Below are 22,462 nucleotides of genomic sequence, written 5' to 3' on the forward strand. Positions count from 1 at the left end.
GCATGTTTATGGTAGATTTAGCTCTCTGAACATAGTACTGGGTTATATGGAGAATATTGGACAGTTTATTTCTTCAACTCTTTGGAGTTTTCAGGTTTTATTTGTCATACATGAATGAGATTGTACACCTTTAGAAGTGCTTTTTCCGGTCTCATGAATGTATAGTTCTGTTATACTTCCATGCGAGATCACTGATTGTTCTGTGGTTTTCACTGTAGCATGAAGCACATTGTCTTTCACGAATAATACTTGTTTAGTGACATCTTCACCATCCAAACTACCAGAATTAAACATGAGGGAACATCTTTAAGAGCAAAGTTAGAAGTTATTGGCTCTAAATTTGCAGCTATACAATAGTCAGGTACATTACTGCAGTCTTCCGGTGTTTGTGCATGTGCAGTATGTGTGGTGTGAGTGAGTGTGAGTGTGTGAGCTGTTACGCATGCGATTCAGTGTAACTGGAGGATTCCAAAGTGAATGTGCATTGAATTTTGTTGGAGATTTTTTTAGAATGCATGTTGAAATTGTTTTGCGGGTAGCCTTTTGTGCAATATTTTTTTATGTTTACACATATTTATTTCTTTAATTATTTTTATATTTTTCAAATTTTTATTACTTTGTGATGACATTTATTAAGAGCAACATTCCTGTCTGGATTTTTGGACATGTTCAGACGCGCAGAGGGTGAACATTCTTTTGCACATGTTTACAGCATCGTCCTCAATCCAATCTTTCATCTCTATACCGGCGAAATATTCCTCTGGAGACAAAACAACACTTAGAGCCAAAACACAGAAGGGCTTGTGTCTCTCTTCCCCTTTCTGTCACATGAAACCAAGTTTTGATCATTTGTCATGCATAAAACAAAATGAACTTGCAGTGTAAAAATCAGAGTCCTGAAATTTGGCAAGTTGGCTGAGTATCAGGGGCTCTCACTTCATTCCATCTGGGTGTGGAATAGGGGTGTATTTTTTCTGGCTTAAAGGAATGTGTAGCTATCATCAAGAGCATCTGTTGTCATTTATCAGCACAATCACTGTTGTCCTGGAGAGCAGGTGTTTTGGGTTCAGAAGTTGCTGCTATGAAACTTGTACTTGCACCTGAGCACATTAGACTTGTGTAAGAGCTCGATTAAAGCCCTGAAATGCTGAGATGTGGTGTTTTATGACTGGCTGTCTTAGCACAGAATACAAATTTGCACATTTGATCATCATCATCATCATCATCATCATCATCATCATCAACACAGCAAATAAATGAGACTAGACTGGTATTTCCCAAATGCATTCTCTCCGTTTCACTTTTTCACATAAAACCATTATTGTTTTTGTTTTTTCATGGTCCGTTTTGAGATGTTGGGCTATTTTGCTTCACAATCATGTCTTCTTTAATACTAGTGGAAAGAAAACATCCAGAATACACGTTTAAGTCTTTTTTATTACACTTTATCTATCTGCATCTATAGATTTCAATTACAATACATATTTTAAAAGCTGTTTTCTCAAAATGATTTTTTTTTCATGCACAGAAATGTCATTAACACTTTTCCCCCTAACCATTTCAGTTTTATTCCTATCTATATTCTGAAGGTTTTTACAGAGGGGTTTGTTCATATATAATTCACCTGATATTTAAAATTTTATTCTTAAAAAGACAGCATTTTCTGATTTATGGCGTGATAAAAAGAGATCCAGAATCCCCTACAAACCTCTAATATGTCAACAGATAACACTTTATTTGGATAGACACTTTACTAGTACATGTCAAATAAATCTCATTAGAGTATTAGTAGACTCCCAGGGAGCAATTTCGCATTTAAAAGATGTCTAATGGCCATACAAACATATCCCTGAAGTCTAGGCTAAGACAAGGCAAAATTTGGGCTGTCAGTGAAATTTTATAAACATCTAACCATAGCCCAGGAATAGATTAGTCATCTAGAACATAAACATGTCAAAAAATTAAACCAGACACCTTGTATTCACTGTTGACTTTGCTTACATGATGGAATATTATACATCTTGCAAGTTATTTTGGCAAAAATGACGTTTAATCAAATTAAGGTTATTTTGGCTAGAAGTGGGTTACTCATAGCTGGACTATATCGGGTCTATAGTTAACCGAGACTGTGCTGTTAGGTTAGGTGTTAGGGTTTGGGTTAGTAGAACAAGTTGACACATACTTGCAAAGTTACTTAACTGTCTGTTGGGGGAGCATTACAATAATATGTTAGCTAGGGCTGCACAATATATCAAAATATCGTAAATGTATATATCGCGATATGCATATCGCAACGGCACGCAATATCTGAATGATTTTAATAAGCTACTTCAACATTGTGAAAAGTGTACATTTTAGGACGACACATTTAGCAAAGAATAGACTGGACACACGACTGTTACTTATGTGGCTTGCTTGACGTTAAAAAGAGTTATTAAACGCAACTTGCGAAAAACAACTCCTTGCACTCTCGTGCGGTCTGACACACACCAAAACGTGCGCACAAGCCTTGTTACACACTCGAACTGTCAAATACACACACAGTTATGTCAAAATGGCTGTATTGATGAGTATTCGTGTAAACACAATCGGTTAGGCTTTAAGTGAACGATATCAGTTGGGGAAAGAAACCGAATGTGTGTCAATTGGATCCGTGCATTAGGTCTTAAAGTGACAGCCTGCTAATACAGTTAACCTGCCGCTGTCTGTCAAACAACAAAAGAACAAGAGAAAATCCCTCAATGCTATTGGCTGAATAACCTTTGTAGCTTTTTTATATATCAGTGTATATTTAATTCATGTGAAGACTACTGTTTTTAGTTCTTATTTTTAATAACAAAGATAAACTAAAATAACAAAAATAATCGTCCACCCCTAGCTCAGGTGTCTTGTTTACCTGGATGTTCTTGATGTTAAGTTTTAGGTTGATGTAATTTACCAAGTCAAGCAAAGAGTTTTTGGTATTTAAATATTGGCATTACATTTTTTTGTTAGTTTACATTGATGTTAAAATTAAATTGTCAGATTTGTGACATTCATTTTTGCCAAAACACTGCTGGTCACAGAAGTTGTAGCGACGCTTTTCCCAGAAAGAATGTGAAACAAATAAATGGTATCATTCTCAGTTATTACATTATTTTTTAAATATAATTTAAATAGATTTTACACACTTAAAGCAATATCGTATCGCATATTGAATATCGCATTATTTAACAAGATATTGCATATCGCATTTTTCTTCAATATCACAGCCCTAATGTTAGCAGATATTAAGCAGACAATCTACTAATACTCTAATGATTGCTAGTTGACATGTAGTTGCAAAGTTACTTATAGTTAGTAGAATGTCTAAAGTGGACCATCAAAATAAAGTCTTACCTTTTAAAAAAAGATTTTTGAATCTGGCTTTATCCTAATTTTATGCAAATTAGTTGACGCCCAATTTGCATACAAAAAACAATTATCTTAATATAATCATCTTAATTTTACCCAATTCACCTGTGGTGTCTTGCCTTCATTTTGAGTGAGATTATTGTTCTGTGGTAATCTCATTGGTCCATGTTACTGTACATTAAACATAATAAATACTAAATCAGCAATTTAAGAAAGACTGTTCAACCGTTTAATCTTTCGTTCTTCCGTTTTACACAGATTTGTCTAAGCGAGCATGTCTAGGGCACCATCCCCATCTGTCTCAAAGGATGATTTCCATGCAACCTCACCATAGCAACCAGAATGGAGCAGTGAATTGGACTGTTTTGTGTACCCGCTGTTAAGCTGCAAGTAAAACCCATAATAAACAGTTGAGTACAGTGGAAATATGGATAGATAAAGTCCCTTCTCTGTCAAAATGATAAGATTAAGTCTTCACTTCAGTAAGAATCAGATATAAATTACACAGCATAAACAAAAACACACACTCCTACTTATAACAATGACCACAGTTTATTTTACTCCTACATGCTTTTGTATACGTGTCAGTCAGACTGTGCTTGATTCACATGCTTACACTCATGTCCACTGTATGTGTGTGTGTGTGTGAGTGTGTGTGTACACTTAAGCCCACTCTGTGCGTGTGAGATCTTGTGAGATCACTGCGATTTGAATGTGGGTGTTAAGTGAAGAGTAAGTTGTATATGATTGGCATCGTTTTCACTAGTAGTGACACTTAATTGCACTTCAAATGAAGGAGCTTTATGTGTTTACAACAAAACTGGTTCAGAATCTCTAATAGAAAAACATTGTCTTGATCTGGAAACAATATGCAAACAAAAAGCTGCAGGAATATGTAAACTATGTTTCACCAGCCACAAAATGGTGTTCTGTGGGGCACAACTTCAGACCACAACCACTTCGAGAGACCTACATCTGTTCTTTTTTTCAGAACTTAAATACAACTGAGGATTAAAAGCAAGCATTTTGACAGCACTACTGTACTTCAGAAAGTATAATAAATGCCAGTGAGATCCCTGGTGGCCTCCTTCCCGGGTCTCCACAGTCTACTCCAGGGCACAGCACACCTGATTCAGCTCTTCAATCTGAGCCAGAGACTGTTTCTGACAGGACTGAGACAGGTGTGTTGACCCGCACTGGAATAAAGTCTTCCATGAAATGCCGAACCTCGTCCACGGAGAGTGCGATGAGGGGATAGTGGGGTGTCCGCATGTGGAAAGCTATTCAAGCGGGAGCTGTTTTAAGGAACTTCGGATTTCTCTCTCTGGGCATTTCGTCGAATCTTCATTTCCGTCAGCTGGATGTAGCGGATGACATTAGTATCTGTCCCACATACATAGAAAAGGAGGAAACAGCTGTTTTAACACAGAAAATGTGGGCAGGAAGTGTAGAGAAAGATAAATAATTTCAGTTTTGTGATTCTTTTATTATTCATTTATCAGCACAATCGCTGTTGACCAGGAGAGCAGGGGTTTTGGGTTCAGAAGCTGCTGCTCATTATTGAGTGTTTTGTTATTTTGATATCACTGCAAATTTAACATGATTACTAATTACTTAATCAGCATTTTAATGACATCAGACAGATGGATTTTGGATTAAACCATGGACCATTTTCATAACCACAAATTATTAGTAGACCGGATAACATGATCCAATGTCTACATTGTAATCCCAATGTCCCACTTATAGTAAATAGTTTTGTATTACCACTGTCATTGCTGATTATGCAAAGAGTTCTTTTTATAAGTGCACATTTTTTTATATCCTTGTTTTTTTTATTTTCAGATTAAAATGTTTGACGTGGAGATTCATTTCAGAGTGACTGGTTTTGTTCCAAGGCTTACATTTTTAAATGAACCAAGGCCACTGGACATGTTTGCTGTTGCGCTCTATAATACGGCTTGCCTACATGTCCCCTCCAGTTTGAGAACTGCTGGGATAGTGTGTGAGATTTTTGATCTGCCTGACCTGTGGGCTGTTGTTTGTGTGACTCCTTCAGGTAGTGCAGGGCTTTGTTGAAATCTCCCAGATGATAATAAGCCACGCCAGAGCGATACAGGGCTTTAAAATTCTCGCCCTCCTTTCTCAAAACCTTCAGACAGTACTCCTTCACTCGTTCATAATTCACAAGCTCCATCTGCAACAGACAAGCTACATGCAAACACAGACAAAATCAATTGCACCAATGACGATTTGAGCTGGGGGGTTTTTTGTTTTGTTTTTTTTGATAAGGATATTTTAGACTTGTAACCATGGTTTGCAGTTTATGATGAAATTTAGATATATAATTTAGACCAACCATGACGTCATTCTGCAAGCCGAACTGAAGACATTCACTCACAGATTACATTCTATCAAGGCACATTTAGGATCGTAGGGACCAAATCGAATAGCACTAATCTGAATAGTATGGTGGCCCTGCTATCATTCAGTCTTAACAGTTAAAATGCATAGAAAACACGTTATGTGCATTGAAAGTGGTGAAACATGATGTGCGTTCCCACCAGCCAGGCTGTTGTAGCACTCCAACTCCGCGTTCTCCACCGCGCCTTTCTGCTCGTCCGTGAGGCTGGACTTGCTGATGCTGGTCAGGACGGTGGACGGGGACTTGCTGGTGTCCGGGTCCCCCAGCACGCGGCACAGACCCTTCATTTCCAGAAGCGCGCGGTGGTATTTGCCGATGGCCTCGCGGTATTTTTTATCCTTGTAGCACTGCGTGCCCTGCGTCTTGAAGTCCAGGGCTCGTTTCACCAGGTCCGCGGGCTCGTTTTGAGGTTTCACCACCGAGCCGCTCTGATGGGGCGCGTGTTGCGGGTAGCGCGCGTCTCCGCGGCTCCGGCCACCGGGAGGCTGCATGATGGTGGGGTTCGCGCTGCCGCTCATGACGCTCATCGTGCTGTTTCCCCTGCGTATACTTCTTTCAAATCTGCCGTGCTCCACGCTCATCCCACCGATTCCTTGAAACCCACGTTTTCGAGCTGTGTTCCTTGCCTCCTCGCGCGTTTACATGCCCGCGCGGGTCTTCACGGTTCAGTTTTAAAGATGGATTCCTGGATGATTCACACACACGCAGTAGCCTACTATGAATTTTTCCTATTTTTCTCTCCCCCTCTCTCTCTCTCTTTTTTCAGCGGTCTGACAGAGCACGTCCTGCTCTCACCGAATGACTCAAAAGGGAGTGAGCGTGCGCATCAAGCCACAGTGCTCGCGCTGCCCTTAAGAAATGCGGTCATCACGGATGGAGCGCGATAACCGGTCTGTCAGCCCCCCGCTCCGACGTCCCGTTTCCATTGAAATCCAGCTGAGCGCAACTCAACCGTTAACAAACGCATTTCACTTGCTCAAACGAGGATTTCGTGTGACGTGATTTCTGCCCTCAGAAAACAGCTGCTGTCGGACACTGAAAAGGGCTGTTTAAATGCAGTTAATCTCCCTGCTTTTGATCCTCCCTTGATTCAGAAGAACTGTTCTTCTCTCTTTCATTATGCCCACAGCAAAGTTATTGTTAACCCACAATCATTTAACTAAGACGTAATAGTGAATATCTCCGTAATGAGTTTCCCTTTGGGAAACGTCATGTTTGTGTCCCACAGGTGTGTGTGTGTGTGTGTGTGTGTGTGTGTGTGTGTGTGTGTGTGTGTGTGTTGCAAGCGGTTAGCTGGTACGTCTGTTGTGTCTGGGTGTGTCGTGATTGCGGTAAATCGTGCTGGATGGGGAGTTCTGCTTTGCTCAGTCTGTCATTTTCATACACACAAACACATGTGCATTTCAGATGATTTCTGCACATGCTTACATAAGCTTAGAGTTCTATCCGTTTGAGAAAAAACAAGTGCTTTCTTTCTTTCTTTCTTTCTTTCTTTCTTTCTTTCTTTCTTTCTTTCTTTCTTTCTTTCTTTCTTTCTTTCTTTCTTTCTTTCTTTGATGTCCAGTATTTTCCTTCTACTGTGTGAAGTTTTGAAGATTACGTAAACAATGTTACAATTTTACTTGTCTCTAGCATGTTGCTTTATGAAAAGTGGATGGTTCTTTACAGGATGGTATTATGACAGTTGAGTGTCAAAAATATTTAGGGAGAGACCATGGTTGTAACACTTTTTGTTTGAGCATCAGCAGAGGTGGACAGTAACTAAGTACATTTACTTGAGTACTGTACTTAAGTACACTTTTTGAGTATCTGTACTTTCCTTGAGTAGTATTTTTTCTGGAAACTTATGACTTTTACTTCACTACATTTGAAAGACAAATATCGTACTTTTAACTCCAATACATTTCTATCAAGGACCTCGAAGTAGAAAGTCGTAGCCGCTTTGAAAGCCAGTGGATGATTGTTTTTTGTTTTTTTTTTGCAGACAGCCTATCAGTAATCACTCTTGTAGGATCACATGAAGTTAAATGATTTCCAAGTATTTTTTGAACACTAATCAATTGATGGCAAAATAGAAGACGGCAGTTCCCAGACGCAGTGTGCGCAACCATAGTCATACTTAAAAGTTAAAATTCAGAAGAGCAGACGTGGATAAGTCTGAAAAAGTGCGACGACACAAAAGTGCACAGAAAGCTGCCTCTCAGACGCCAGACCACAAGTACTGAATTTTAGTTCTACTAATTCTACTAAATTCTTATTATAGACTAAAACAAACAATTCAGATGCCTAAAATGTTATAGTCAAAAGACTATGACTAAAACTAAATCAAAATTTGCTGTCAAAATTAACATTGGTATGAAGTATGATTGGTCAAATGATTTTTATAGATTTACCCGCCAAGTTGCCATAACCTTGTGGATCCAGCGCTTACGCATAGGTAACGTTCGACAATGATGTTAGTTAGCATGCAAAAACGTAGTTGGGCTAATAATGTTAACTGAAGTCCTTTCAGAAATGTTTTTTACATAATCCTATCAACAATTACACAATGTAGAAGCCTTTCTTTTCTAGTATGATTTTGACTTTGATAAGAGCTTTGTAACTTTTAAACAAGTATTGAAATGAGTGCAAGGTATGCTAGCATGTCGGATGGAGCATGACTGGCTTAAACCACCATGATGGAACAGCGTGCATTCATACAACAATGCAACAATAATAAAATAATGCGTTTACTTTTACTTTTGATACTTAAGTACTTTTAAAAGCAAGTACTTCTGTACTTTTACTTAAGTAAAAATCTATCTTTACAACTTTCACTTGTAATTGAGTAATATTTAACCAGTAGTACTTTTACTTTTACTCAAGTAATGGAGTTGTGTACTTTGTCCACCTCTGAGCATCAGTAACTCAGTGGTTGTTTGTGCTAGATGTCTCAAATTTTCATACATGGTAGCCACATTTGTCTGCTACAAATATAACTCACTTGGACGTGTACTCCACAATCACAGATTTCACAAAGACTTCTGTTGTTACAATCTACCCCATTATGAGGTGAGTGAGTTGTAGCAGGGGACAGATGTAACATTGAGAGGTCATTTGCTGAAACAACACCCACACTATCCAATTTTTGCATAGACGTCATTGAAGAACAAAGAAAAAACAACATGAACAATTTAAACTGACAAAAAACATTTTGTATTTTTTAGAACTTTAACTAGTGCTGTGAGTGTTTGTGTGAGAAAGTGAATGTACTGTATTTCTATCACATATGGGTTCAGTGTTTCCAAGATCCACTTTTTTTATGAATTATGAAATATTGCATTTCAACACTCAAAAAAAATTATTCTAGCTCTTTGCTCAGTTTATTTAAATAAAATAAGTTGAAACAACACAAATCTTTAGTTTTTTACTTAATTGTCATTTACATTCAATTGAATTACGTTAAATTAAATTAAATTTGTCAAATGTTAAATTAACACAAACCATTTGTGTTGGGACTGCATGATCCATTTCTGTTGCATTGACTGAAACAGTGGATTTCTAGTTCCCAGCATGCTTTGCATAGGGATGGATCAGGAGAGTAAATGTTGAAAATAAGTGCTGTGTAATGTGTTTTTTAGTAAAGGGAAAGACCAGTTAATGTTTGATGTTCAGTTATAGTTGACATTTAAAAGAGTTTATGTTATGTCAATTTTTGAGGTTATTATCGTGAAGTGTAGACCTTGTGGTTAGGCTGCTACGTGAAATAAGTTTTTTACTTGATCAATACTTGCATGCTACAAATGTTACACTTGGCATATGAACAAGTGTTGTGTTGGCTATTAGTTTTTATAGACATAAATAAAATAATTTAGTTTGAGGGTCAGCACATCATTTACACAGACTACAAATGGTCACCAGTTTTAACACTTGCAATCAAACGATCATGGAACATGTATGTGTGTATAAAAGGCTACCCACAACCTAACCACAAGCTCAACTCTTCACCACAAGCTTAACTCTTCACCACAATGGTAACCAATATATATATATATATATATATATTCTACAAACTATTGTAAATGTGTAAATGTTCGGTCTTTCCATTTTCTTAAAAACACAGAAAACTCTTAAGTTCAAATAAGTCAGTTCAACTGTGTAGAAATAAGGTTGCTGGTTCGATCCCAGCGGACCTCCAGTGTGTCCTTGAGCAAGGCACTTTACTCCACGTTGCTCCAGGGGGATTGTCCCTGTAATAAGGGCACTGTAAGTCGCTTTGGATAAAAGCATCTGCCAAATGCATAAATATAAATATAGAAATAGGTGTCATATTAAGTTAGACCAACAAGCAATTTTTTTGAGTGTAATAATGTGCACAAAACTTGTGGGTTCAATTGAGGCAGATCATTTTTTAGCTGGTAAGAAAACATGAGCGTAAACTACTAAATTAAACACTTTTACTGAATAAATCCCTATCCCTGAATAATATGCACATTGGACTCATTGGAATTGGTTGTAACATTTTTAATAAACTGTTACAACTATCCCCACCCCAGCCAAAACAAGGCTAACTGTTTTAGCATGTGGGTTTGAAGTTAGCATAAATACAAAGCAAATTAAACAAATAGCTACTTCAGGTTGCTATTTAAGAAAAAAATTGACTTTCTTACCTGAAAATCAGTTTTATAAAATCTACAAATGTGCTCACAGTCACGTGCAATTTCCCCTGCGAGCTCAAAAAGAAGATGGGAGTGTATGATATTGATGAATGATGATGTTACCACAGCTCTTTTCTGACCTGTCAAACTTACAGTTTTACATCTAACCAGGGGCGCCGCTAGCAATTTTGGGCCCTATGAAAAAATGTGATGTTGGGCCCTCTACCACACCAACCTAGCTATCCAAGATCATCTCAGGGGGCCCCAAAAGTGTGTGGGCCCTTAGAATCGTCCTAACCGATTCATCCCCTGAACCGATCACCCCCCCCCCCCCCGCCCCCCCCCTCCTTAGCTGCGCCCCTGCATCTAACCCTGTGTTCACACTCCCCGATCTCCCCCTACATAATATTTACAACACAAACTTCCACAAACTTCGCGAGTTCAATACAGGATATGCACAACGGCTTGTCCTGAAAGCTGGATTTACAAACAGAAGCTGTTCACGGGCCACAACCTGTAAGTCTGATTTATTTTTCATCGATGTGTTTTCCTGTAATAGGTTGTAGCTAGGAAGTAAACAGATGACAACGCTGTTCTGCAAACCAGTCTGTTAAATGCTCATTCATACTTAACGTTATCCGACGAACACCTAACGTTACAAACACTAACGTTAAAATCTCAACAGCGAACCTGGCATTAGTGTAAATGATCCTTTGATTAGAGCTTTTATGTATTGTTTATCTACAGGCATGCTAAACATGGTTCTGTGTGTGATTTGGCTAACTTACTAGTTAAAGCCAGTGCTTAGTGTTTGTTTTGGGTTAGTTCTTGCGACAGATATTTGGCTATAATCGTTCTAAAAATACAAAAGTTAAAGTGCCATTCAGTAGCGATCATTATAGATCCGCAGTCTTTACTCTTGAGGACTGAACAGGTTCTGCTCGATCATCTTCACTCAAATGTTCTGGGTCTGATTCGGGCTCAGATTGGTATGGTTTTATTGACGCCGTTGTTTCTAACACTGACCAAAGCACAGCCTCCGGTAAGGGGCGTGACGTTTCCGACGTGCACTAGGCGTTTAGCGAATCACAACACACTGGGCCAGCTAACCAATCTGAGCCCATCGCGTATTTTTGAGGGACTGGCTTCATACAACCCAGAAAGCATCGAACCGTTTTACAAGGAGGGACAGAGCAGTGTAGAATAAAGGTCAAATATATGAAAAATAAGGCAATTTTTTTTTAAACGAAGCATGAACACATGTTACAGTGCACCCCACATACACAGTCAAGCCTTCAAAAGAATGTGTTTTACCACCCCTTTAAAGGGGCTATATGCGTTTTTCTGAAATTTAAACTCGCGACTGACACCTGTGGCCAAAAAATAGAACTGCTCTTATTTTCTGCTCGCTCTCGCAGCTGTGGTGACGTCACATCCGCAGACAGCGCGGGAAAAACCTACCCGCCAGAAAATAGGAAAAATAGGCTACAGGCTTATAGGTGCACCCACTGTGAGCGGACAAGGTGTCAGTATGCTCATCAGGAGATGTTTGAGTCATAAATGGTAAAATAAAAAGGCCATTGTTACGTTTATTTTGGGGAAAAAGTTGCATATAGCCCCTTTAATAGCAGTCTTTTTCAATGTGAATTAGTACGTTATAAAGTAGGGAAAATTTCAAATTGCTTCTTTTTGTTTTCTTTTTTGATTATTTTAAAATGCCAGAAATGTTTTGAAAACCCTTAATAAAATAATATATTAATTTATCAATATAGCAACAATAGCTTTTTAATAGTAACAATACATGTTTTTGAAATAAATACAAGCACTGTCTGTCCTCATTATCCTGTCTGTCTCTAGGGCAAAGCTATGCTTGTACAACGCTGACTTTGTTCATAGTCAGGACTTTTCTTATTTTAGGGTTGGTCACAAAAAAACAGATGTTTGGGAACAGATAAAACTCTTAAAGTTGTAGTTTTAACAAAGAAATGTTTTTCTGATTGGCTACCATGTAATGTATGAGCAGCTGTACTTCATTCTCTCTCTTACATGTTTGCAATGAGAACATTACACTTGAGGGAATGCTTTATTGCCACCTTTTGGTAGGTTAAGGATTTGTGGCATTTGAGCTTCATTGGGGTTGTAGAGTTTGTGGCTCATGTGGATGTGGAATTTAATGGTTCTTTTGTGGATTTTTTATTGGTTAAATCCTGTTTTTGCTCTGCAGGCATTATGTGGTGCTTTACGCTGCACTGCACTCATATAATATTCCTGCAGAATTCTGCCTGCGGGGACTCTGTTGGGTATTTGTCCCATCTTATCTGATGAAATCTTCTGTACTGATGATGTTTCAACCAATGTACTTTTAATTAGGTCCAAAGGCATCTTTCCTAATTCTAAAGAGGGTTATGTTAACTATAGGCCTTTTTAAGAATATTATTATGTTTGTCCTAATTGAATCCTTTAAAATCTAAAATGTTGTACATTAGTGTGTGTGTGTGTGTGTGTGTGTGTGTGTGTGTGTGTGTGTGTGTGTGTGTGTGTGACACTGAACAATTGTAAACATGGCAAGACTTTTAATGAGAGCCAAGATACCCATGCACTAGCAAATGTCATATTTTTATATTTTCATAAATATAAATGAAAATTTTCTTTTCAAATATAAAATAAAATATCTAATATAACTATATACTAATATATCTTACAAACATTATTAAATCAGCCATCTTATGATGTAATGTGTAATGTTCTGCACAATGCAGATAATAAAACAGAATGTTAAAAATAATGACAAAATAAAAATGATTAAGAATTACAATTATTTTTCAAGGACCTAAAATTGTGTTAGCCTATATTTTTGACAAATAAAATACAGCAATTGAAAGAACACTTCAAATATATTTTACTGAAATACATAATCTATGAAAGATGCCAATGGGGCCTCCACAGTGCCATAATTGATTATTTTATAATTAATATTTACATATTCACATTCATTCATATTTACATTTCATAAAGAGTGGTGGTTATTTGAAAAAAAACGACATTTATGGATGCAATATGTTGCCAAAAAGATAATATCATTCACCAGAAAGACTCAATTAAGCTGATTTTCAAAATGTTCAACACTGAATTTTAATAATAAAACATTAAATGGCATATTTTTCATTCAGATTTTGTATTGGGTATCTAGAGGAAGCAATCGTTTTTATTTACTTATTTATTTTATTAAATGCATAAAAGAACAGTATAACAATTTTCATCATTGTCATGTAATGCAATAATACGCCAAGGTCCTTCAGTCCTTCAGTCGAGATGCTAAGTCCACAGCCACTGTTCTCGTAGCTTTTACGTTTTTAGAGAACTCAAGTTTAAATCTTTAAAAAAAAAAGAGATGTTTGCAGTTAGAAATTTAAATGTATGAATGTGATATTTGGCTAGCATAAAAATAAGATTTATAAAATAAATATATATTTTTCTTTTCACCTTCATGAAAACCTAAAATTACATTTATATAAATTCAAAATTAGGATTTACATAGCATTTGATAAAATCACAAATATCACACCAAAATGTCACTGCGTGAGAGCAATTCCAAAATAAATGTAAAGTAGTTTCAGGTTTCTCTAAACAGAAAGAACAGACTTGAACATGAAGCAATCGTAATAGAGCGTCGACGATTATTGTGTCATCATCAGCCTGCGCCTGAGTGCGAGCTGCGAAGATGGCGTCGGTGGATTTGAGAGGTACTTAATCACATATTTCACGAATTGTTTTACAAAGATGTTTTATTTGTTGACAGTTTTATTGCTGTCAAATCCCTTCTCCATCACTCTGAAATGCTGTATAATAATTATAAAATAGATTAACAGAATGTTTGCTTTGTCAGGCAAACATAAACACACTCCTCTTTAGCATTTATGCTGTAGTTTGTTGTAGAAAGAGGCGCGCAGTGTTATTTTCTACGATATATTTTATAGTTTTTTTTCCTTTGACAGAAATATTCTCATACAAACATGATTTGTTTTTAGTTTTGTTTTGTTTTTAAATCGGCAGCGGTGATTTATTTATTTATTTAATAGTCATAACAAAACAATAGAAAAGTTCCTTCAAACCTAAACCATAGACACATTAATCGTCAAAAAAACAAACACCACAACAAATAGGTTCATGTTGACCTGCCAATGTTTTGCAAAAAGATACGTGACATCCTGGGACCTATGTAAAAAGGGGTCCATGTTTGATAAAAAAAAATCAAAATTTTCCCTTTTGACCAGTAAGTCATATTTTCCAGTGAAAGAAAATCAAATATTACTTTATGCTACTCTGACACGGTTGGCTATTTATCAGAGATCCATTTAAGAAAAATGCTCTTACAGGCATGCAGCTTAAGTAAGGAGATTAAACAATTTCCTGCTTGAAGCAGTCTTTATATTATTATCAGCAGCACCACTGAGGTTACATTGTGTATTAAATATAAGTCTCCTACAAATCTGTACCAATAGGCTTTAATGTATACAGTTCCTAGTGCAGTGAACAGTCAACCTCTTCTACTTTGCACTTCAGACAAGGCAGAGAATACTTTGGGTTAAACATAATGGGTTCATTTGGAGCCAGTGTAGATATTTGAAATGTATAAATTGATAAATTGCCAGCATACTGCAAAATTTGTGTCCAAATGTCTGCATTTGAGAGGCCCCCAAATCTTACTCCCAAATGTATTGACTTTTGCTCCTTGTAAGAGAGCTTCATAACAGTGCTAACTAGAGATGCACCAATGTATAGTAGAGCTGCAACTAACGATTATTTTTTCTGTCGACTAATCTAACGATTCTTTTTTTTCGATTAGTCGACTAATCTAACGATTATTTTTCCAGATTAATCTTATGATTCTTTTTTACTGATTATTGTATTTCAAGGAGGGTAGTGAATTTGTATATTATTTTAACATGGAATCAATGAATGATGACAATATTAATTGTATTTCAGGAAGGGTAGTGTACATAGTATGCAATTTTATAATGAAATATATGAACACAAGAAGCTTTTTAAACATAATATATAATGATACTATTCATCATAAAATGTATACAGAGTAGGCCTAATTATGAAAAGTTGTTTACTATAGTAGTTGAGTATGATTTACTTATTAATTTGTGTCAATAGTAAACGAAAATGCACTTGTATTTATCTGCAAAAGGTTCACATACAGGAGCTTTCAGCATAGTTTTAATATAGTATAACTAGTCGTCTATTTTGAAGATACATGTGCATAAACAACGACTAAAGCTGCCAGAAGTTTTTGCCCAAACTTCAAAGACATATTTAAATGATTAAAGCTAGAGGCATATCTTAACTTTAATGTTACTTTAATCATGCAAACTACCTATATACAGCATGTTATTATGCATATGTGTTTGGGACAGAGGGGAACCAGGTCGCATTAACAGGAGATATATGCAGCTCATAATAAATAAAGGCACGAGACGTACTGGGGTCGGAGAAGAACCCCGGAAAATGTGACCGTCTGTTGCAATACACGCGCCACGGTTCAGCTGCGCGAGAGAACCATGGAGAGAACACTGGGAGCAGGGCTGCCAGGTTTTCACAACAAAACCCACCCATTCGTTACTCAAAACTAGCCCAAAACAAGCCCAATCGCGTTTCGGGGAGGTTCTCTGGTAAACATCACGTTCGGGGGGTTAAATATGTGTGTTTTTTTTGCAGGGCTGCCTGCTAAAATTCTCATTCCCGGAGCTAAATATCACATAGTTGGGATCGCTTCAACCCACGGACATGAGACACAGCCCGCGGCAACAGTGTAGAAGTAGCCCAATTCCGTGGAAAAAAACCGGGACTTGGCAACACTGATTGGCAGTGTGAAAGCTCCTGCTCTCCACGCGCACAGCTCCTGCTCTGCCACTGCGCGCAGTGTGAAACCGGCATTACAGAGCGAACAAAGCACAGTTTTACTCTGCTTCTGTTTAAAGTACTCCCACACTTTTGAATGTCGCGGTCTGGCTTTATATGATAAATGATCATTTTCACTATGCCCGGGAGCAGAAGCCGCCATTATTCTAGATCTTCTGTTCCATTCTAGAACGTAAATAATGTACAGCCGACGCGTCGACGCATTTCACGCACGTCAACGTATTTTCGTAGTCGACGTCATCGACGACGTCAACGCGTCGTTGCAGCCCTAATGTATAGACCAATAATCTGTATCGGCCGATATTTTTACTATCAGACATCGGCCACCGATGATCAGGGCCGATGGTAAAAGGGTGCGGAAAAACTTGTTCCGACTGCAACTCATACTGTGTGTGAAGAAAATGTCTCATGTTGAATTTAGGGCAAGTTAACGCGACACTAGCGCATTAAAAACAGCTACATAAAAGCAGGCTCTATTTGACCCTATGAATCACCCGTAGTTCAAGCCAGGGTTGCCAGGTCTGCAGTTTTTCCCTACATTAAAAATTTTGTAGCGCATTTAATAATCCCAAATAGCACTGTGCCTTGTTACTTCTGATAAGAAACAAAGTCTCAGCTTTCAAAATCTGTCCATTTTATCACGAATTTCAATCAATAAATGCTGTTTTGACGCTCCTAAATGTGATGTGACAGATCGCTGTAGTGCCTCAGTTCAAGCGGCAGCGCGAGCCCAATTTAATAAGTTATATCTCAAAAAACATGCTTGAATATCAAAAGCTATGTTGAAAGGTACAGTACAACTTACCGAAATCCGTATCATGACTCATGTAATTGCAATCAATATTATTGTGTACCAAATGAGACAAATCAAACATCAGCCGATATCATTCTGAATAATCGGCTATCGGTACCGGCTCGGTGCATCTCTAGTGCTAACCCTAACCCAGATCTATTATTCAGGAGCACATGATTTGTTTTTTGTGTTTGTCAGATAATCTGCTGGGCATCTCGTGGGTGGACAGTGGCTGGGTGCCCATCCTGAACCCCAGCAATGTACTGGAGTATTTCTCTGAGAGGAGCAACCCCTTCTATGATCGCACCTGCAACAACGAGGTGGTGAAAATGCAGAGATTAACCCTGGATCACCTCAAGTAAGCACTGCAAGATGCATTTACAAACTGGGTTATGGATGTGGTAAATGTGTCAGAATGTAATCTACCTGTCTATGAGTTGGAAACACAATGAGAGACAACACGTTATCTTTCTTTTACTGTCACACTGCTGATTGTTTTATTTTCGAATCAATTAAAAAATAGGTTGAGCTGCAGTAGAGTGTGTTGTTCGCGTGCTTACTTGGTGTTTTGTGTGTGTGTGTGTGTGTAGTCAGATGGTGGGTGTGGAATATATTTTGCTTCACGCTCAGGAGCCGATTCTGTACATCATCAGAAAGCAGCAGAGACAATCACCAACACAAGGTGAGTTTCTGCATTGCTGTTCAGTTTCTACTTTCTGTGAGGCTGTTTTTTGCTTTTAGTATAACCATTCATGAATATTGTCTGCATTGTATTTTCAGATGATACATTTCTGTATCAACTGTAATGTCGTGATACTTGCAATCCAGGTCAAGTTGCATTTCACATGATACTTAACAAAAAGGACAACGTTCTGTACAATTTCGAAGCAATTTGAACATAGATTGATGTTGCCAGTGTTAGAGATAATTGTTATTATTATATTAAAATGGTTTGGTTTTTCTAAAAACACCAGTGTGAATGTTTCACAACTAAAGTTTGAGTCGAGATACAAGTCAGTGTAATTTGTTTTTTACTCTATAGGTTTGAGATCTTAATTTTGCACTCAAAGTGCACCAGATGCATTTAAATGCACAGCAATTGTACAGCATTCAAAAAGCCCTGGACTTCCTTAGAGGGGCCGAGGTCCTCCCACCATAAAATACTGCAAGAAACTGTTTTTTGCAGGATATTTGCACAAAAATGACAATGTTCAGTATAATTTAAACATAGAATGTTGTTACAGTATATTTGAAAAAGCAGCATAATTTAGTATTTTTACTATATATATATTGATGACTGATCCCAGTTATCAATTTATTTATAGTTTGATTGAAGAATGACCATTTGAACATTTATCAGATTAAATACTTTCATCACTAATACATAAAGTTTGCGTGGCTGTTTTTGCTTTTGTTACATCTTTGTCGCCCTTATTCTGCAGTCACTCTACAGTTTGTTAATTCATATTGAGAGTTTAAATTGCAAGAGAATTTTTAGATGACAAAGTTGTTTCAGAGGCTATTACTTTTTAATACATTTTTACAGTTCTGTTTTGAATTTCGAAATAGTCAAGTCACCTTTATTTATATAGAGCTTTATACAATACATATGGTTTCAAAGCATTTTTACTGTGATAAACAGGAAAATAAGGATCAGTGATACAAACTTCATCAAATATTAAATGGTAATGTTCATTAGTTAACATTAGTTAACTACATTAGTTAACTTGAACTAATAATTAACTGCTCTTATAAAGCATTTATTTGTCTTTGATAATGTTAATTTCGACATTTACTAATTCATTATTAAAATCTTGTTAACATTAGTTAGTTAGTGTTGTTCATGTTAACTAATACAACCTTATTGTAAAGTGTTACCTATTAAACTAATTAAAATTCTGCTGTAAAGCAGCTTTACATTAGACAATAGTGACTATATTTGGTTCAAATCAGTTAACTGTTAAATCAGTTAAGTGTTAAATCATTTCAGTTCAATAACGGTGTAAGTTCATCATTTATGAAATGAGCTCAATTCAGCTATAAGCAGCTCTACAGGAGACAATATTGTCGTTATTAAGCTTGAGTCAGTTCAGTGTTGATTCAGTGCAGTTCAATAACAGTGTCAATGTTTCAAAATTAGTCAATTATGAAACAAAGTTGAAATAATGTGCACAGTTATACCAGGAATTTTAAATCAATAAATAATGTGCACAGTAATACCAGGAACTTTAAATCAATAAATGGGGACCTTTTGTTCACTTTATATTCAATATGGTGACATTGCATTTCTCTGCACAAAAACAAAAACATTAAAACCTTTTTGTATGTTCGGTGTCCCTTTCCTTGCAGTGATCCCTCTTGCTGACTACTATATCATAGCTGGAGTGGTGTATCAGGCGCCTGACCTGGGATCAGTCATCAATTCCAGAGTGGTGTGTACATAAACCTTAGAACAATTTAATAACTCCTTATATTATCAGTATAAACATTAATCTTTTGTTTTGATGCGTTCCAGCTCTCAGCGGTTCATGGGATTCAGTCTGCATTTGATGAGGCAATGTCCTTCTGCAGGTACCATCCGTCCAAAGGATACTGGTGGCACTTTAAAGACCAGGAGGAGAGAGGTGAGAACACACAGACACAGCAACAGCAACAGCAGGAAGTATCTCTCAACTGTACTGTCATAGAGTGTTACATTTGTGTGTTGTATGTGTTATTATAGAAAGGGCAAAGCCTAAATCTAAGCGGAAAGAAGAGCCGAGTTCTTTGTTCCAGAGGCAGAGAGTTGACACATTGCTACTGGATCTGCGCAATAAATTTCCCCCAACTTTCTATCAGGTATTACTAATACACACACAAAACATTTCATCTAATTTCATGAAACTGGTTTTTGAATAAAAAAAGGGAAAATTTCATTTAAACTCTCACTGATTTTATGTCTCTATTTCAGCCCAAACCAGGAGAGAAGCCTGTCCCAGGTACGCAAATACTCAACTAGGTCTCACCATATCACACACTACAGATGAAAATCACATTTCAGTTTTGTAAATACTTACACTAATCTGTGTAGAGGCCATAAATGAAAATATGTAAAAATTCAGATGCAATCACAGTCAAGTAGAGTTTGACATGATACTGAACAAAAAGGACAATGTCCGGTGCAATTTAAAAATAGAATGTGTAGTATATTTGAAAAAACAGCATCATTTTGTGTTTTGATTGGATTATAAAGTTTGGAAGCATTACTGTTTTTAATGTTTTTGTAAGAAGTCTCTAATGCTCATCAAGCCTGCATTTATTTGATCATTGATTATGAAATACAGAAAAACTTTTTTTTGTGAAATATTATTACATTTGAATTTAATGGGTTTCTATTAATATACTTTAAAATATAATTTATTTTTGTGATGCAAAGCTGACTTTTCATCAGCAATTACTCCAGTCTCACATGATCCTTCAGAAATCATTCTATGATTATTATCAATGTTGAAAACAGTTGTGTGAAGCTTTTTTTTTAAGATTTTTTTTTTTTTTGTAATAAAATAAATGTAGCTTTGCTCACCAAGGCTACATTTATTTTATTACAACAACAAAAAAATACTGTTCTTTTGAACTTTCTATTCATAAGATACGTCTTCTAAAAACATAAAAAAGCTTTCAGATCAAAAACTGTTGAACAGCAATATATATATATATTATATATATAAAAATAAAATAAAATAAAAAAACAAAAAAAAACATCTGTCACTCTCTGTCCTTAGTGGAGGTAAAGAAAGAGCCAGAAGTGCCACTCGAGACTGTGAAGCCTCAAGAAGAACGAGAGACGAAACCTCCGGCCCCTCCTGGCCCTGCCCGGCCAGCCCCACAAACCACACCCAACAAACCACCACCTGAAAAACGTGCACGCCTGCAGTAACACATGCTGGCCAACCACAAACAACTTTGATTTAATGTTGCAGGACTGATTGATGCACAAACCTGTGGACAGTCTGCACCAGTTCTCTGGACTGTTACGGTTATTATATATAAATGAATCTTATTCCTAATTTAAACGTTTTTGAAATAAGGGAACCGAAATGTGTGTGTTTTTCATATCTGTATGTCATTTTCTATATTTCAGTGTTTATGAGGTGAATTATGCCATTCATCATTTACAGTGAAAATAAGTTGTTTTTCAGAACCTGTGTGCAGTGTCATTCAATCATTAATTATTCAGTAGTGTACAGACTTTTTCCATCCTATTAAAACTTTGTTTTGTATGTTTTTGTGAGGGATTCGATATTCCTTTGATAATCTATAATATGATCCTGGTCTTCCGATAGAGATTGTATATTGCGCAGCGCCCCCGTGTGTTCGGATGGGCACGCGCATCTTTTGCGCTTCTGCATAAACGTGAGCCGCGCTCTTTATTTATTTATTTTATTTCAAAATGGCGGAGTGAGTGGTAGCACTTTTGCAGGCTCTGGTAGAAAGTTGCTTTTTAGTCCTTGAAATGTGATAAACTAGTGTGTCAACCCCTCTAGTAAACAGTTATTTAACGTTGTGTTAAAATCTAGTGACAAAACTAAGTCATCACATAATTCTGAGGGCTTTTTCCTTGTTTTTTGGAATCATGTCCGATCACAACTACAATTTGAATGCGCTCCACGAGGCATGTGACGAAGTTGACGTTGAGGAAGAAATGGAAGCGGAGAATCATTCATTTAAAGAAGACAAAATTAACAAGGATCATACGCCAGTGAAACAGCCGAATCCAAAGAAACAGAGGCACCGAAGAGAAACGGAGGACGCGAATACTGGCGCTGCAATTCTACATGCAGTACAGGCTCTGACCAGAAAAATGGATGAGCAGACGGAACTTTTGAAAAGCTTCGACAGACGTATTGAAGCTAACACAGCCGCTACAAAAGAAAACCGTGAAGAAATCTGCGTGCTTCAGAAAAAAATAGGAGGGCTTCAGAGAGAAAACAGCCTGCTAAAAGAAACTTGTGCAGAGCAAGCCCGCTACAAAAGAAGGTGGAATCTGAGGATGATTGGTCTTCCTGAAAAGGATGGAGAAGACACGAGAGAAGTTGTCATCGGGATACTGACAAGAGTTGTTCCAATGTCTGTGGAGCGGCTGCGAGACACAGTAGACACTGTTCACCGGCTGGGAAGGAAAGGCGACGCTGCTACCTCAAATAACACACCGAGAGCAATCATCATTCAGTTCGGGATGAGAACGGTGAGGGATGATGTTTGGAAGAAGTCGAAGGATGCGAGAGTGTGTAGAGACATGCACATTCG

The 22,462-nt window shown here is 37.2% G+C and overlaps 2 protein-coding genes across 2 annotated transcripts; one reads left to right on the forward strand and one right to left on the reverse strand.

Annotated features, from left to right (window-relative positions):
• Positions 1-1,419: 1,419 nt before the first annotated feature.
• Positions 1,420-7,137, reverse strand: ttc9 (tetratricopeptide repeat domain 9). The gene is made up of 3 exons (XM_079842547.1): positions 5,958-7,137; positions 5,422-5,604; positions 1,420-4,776 (listed from the first exon to the last, which is right to left on the reverse strand). The coding sequence occupies exons 1-3, from the start codon at positions 6,397-6,399 to the stop codon at positions 4,694-4,696; spliced, it is 708 nt and encodes a 235-aa protein (XP_079698673.1). The 5' UTR covers positions 6,400-7,137; the 3' UTR covers positions 1,420-4,693.
• A 7,012-nt stretch (positions 7,138-14,149) lies between these two features.
• med6 (mediator complex subunit 6) lies at positions 14,150-21,439 on the forward strand. The gene is made up of 8 exons (XM_079843506.1): positions 14,150-14,198; positions 17,375-17,534; positions 17,767-17,858; positions 19,526-19,608; positions 19,692-19,800; positions 19,899-20,014; positions 20,127-20,154; positions 20,938-21,439. Exons 1-8 carry the CDS (start codon positions 14,177-14,179, stop codon positions 21,090-21,092), a joined length of 765 nt encoding a protein of 254 aa, XP_079699632.1. The 5' UTR covers positions 14,150-14,176; the 3' UTR covers positions 21,093-21,439.
• The last annotated feature ends 1,023 nt before the right edge of the window (positions 21,440-22,462 follow it).

This window comes from Gobio gobio, assembly GCF_949357685.1.
Source record: "Gobio gobio genome assembly, chromosome: 18".
Classification (NCBI taxonomy): Eukaryota; Metazoa; Chordata; class Actinopteri; order Cypriniformes; family Gobionidae; genus Gobio; species Gobio gobio.

Bases quoted from the DNA above. Each gene is read 5' to 3' on its own strand.
- ttc9 (XM_079842547.1), bottom strand. From the start codon at position 6,399: ATGAGCGTGGAGCACGGCAGATTTGAAAGAAGTATACGCAGGGGAAAC. The intron at 5,605-5,957 runs GTGGGAACGCAC...GTTTGCATGTAG, and splicing joins GTGCTACAACAGCCTGGCTG to CTTGTCTGTTGCAGATGGAG. The intron at 4,777-5,421 runs GTCAGGCAGATC...TATGTGGGACAG, and splicing joins ACACAAACAACAGCCCACAG to ATACTAATGTCATCCGCTAC.
- med6 (XM_079843506.1), top strand. From the start codon at position 14,177: ATGGCGTCGGTGGATTTGAGAG. The intron at 17,535-17,766 runs GTAAGCACTGCA...GTGTGTGTGTAG, and splicing joins TTAACCCTGGATCACCTCAA to TCAGATGGTGGGTGTGGAAT. The intron at 17,859-19,525 runs GTGAGTTTCTGC...CTTTCCTTGCAG, and splicing joins GAGACAATCACCAACACAAG to TGATCCCTCTTGCTGACTAC.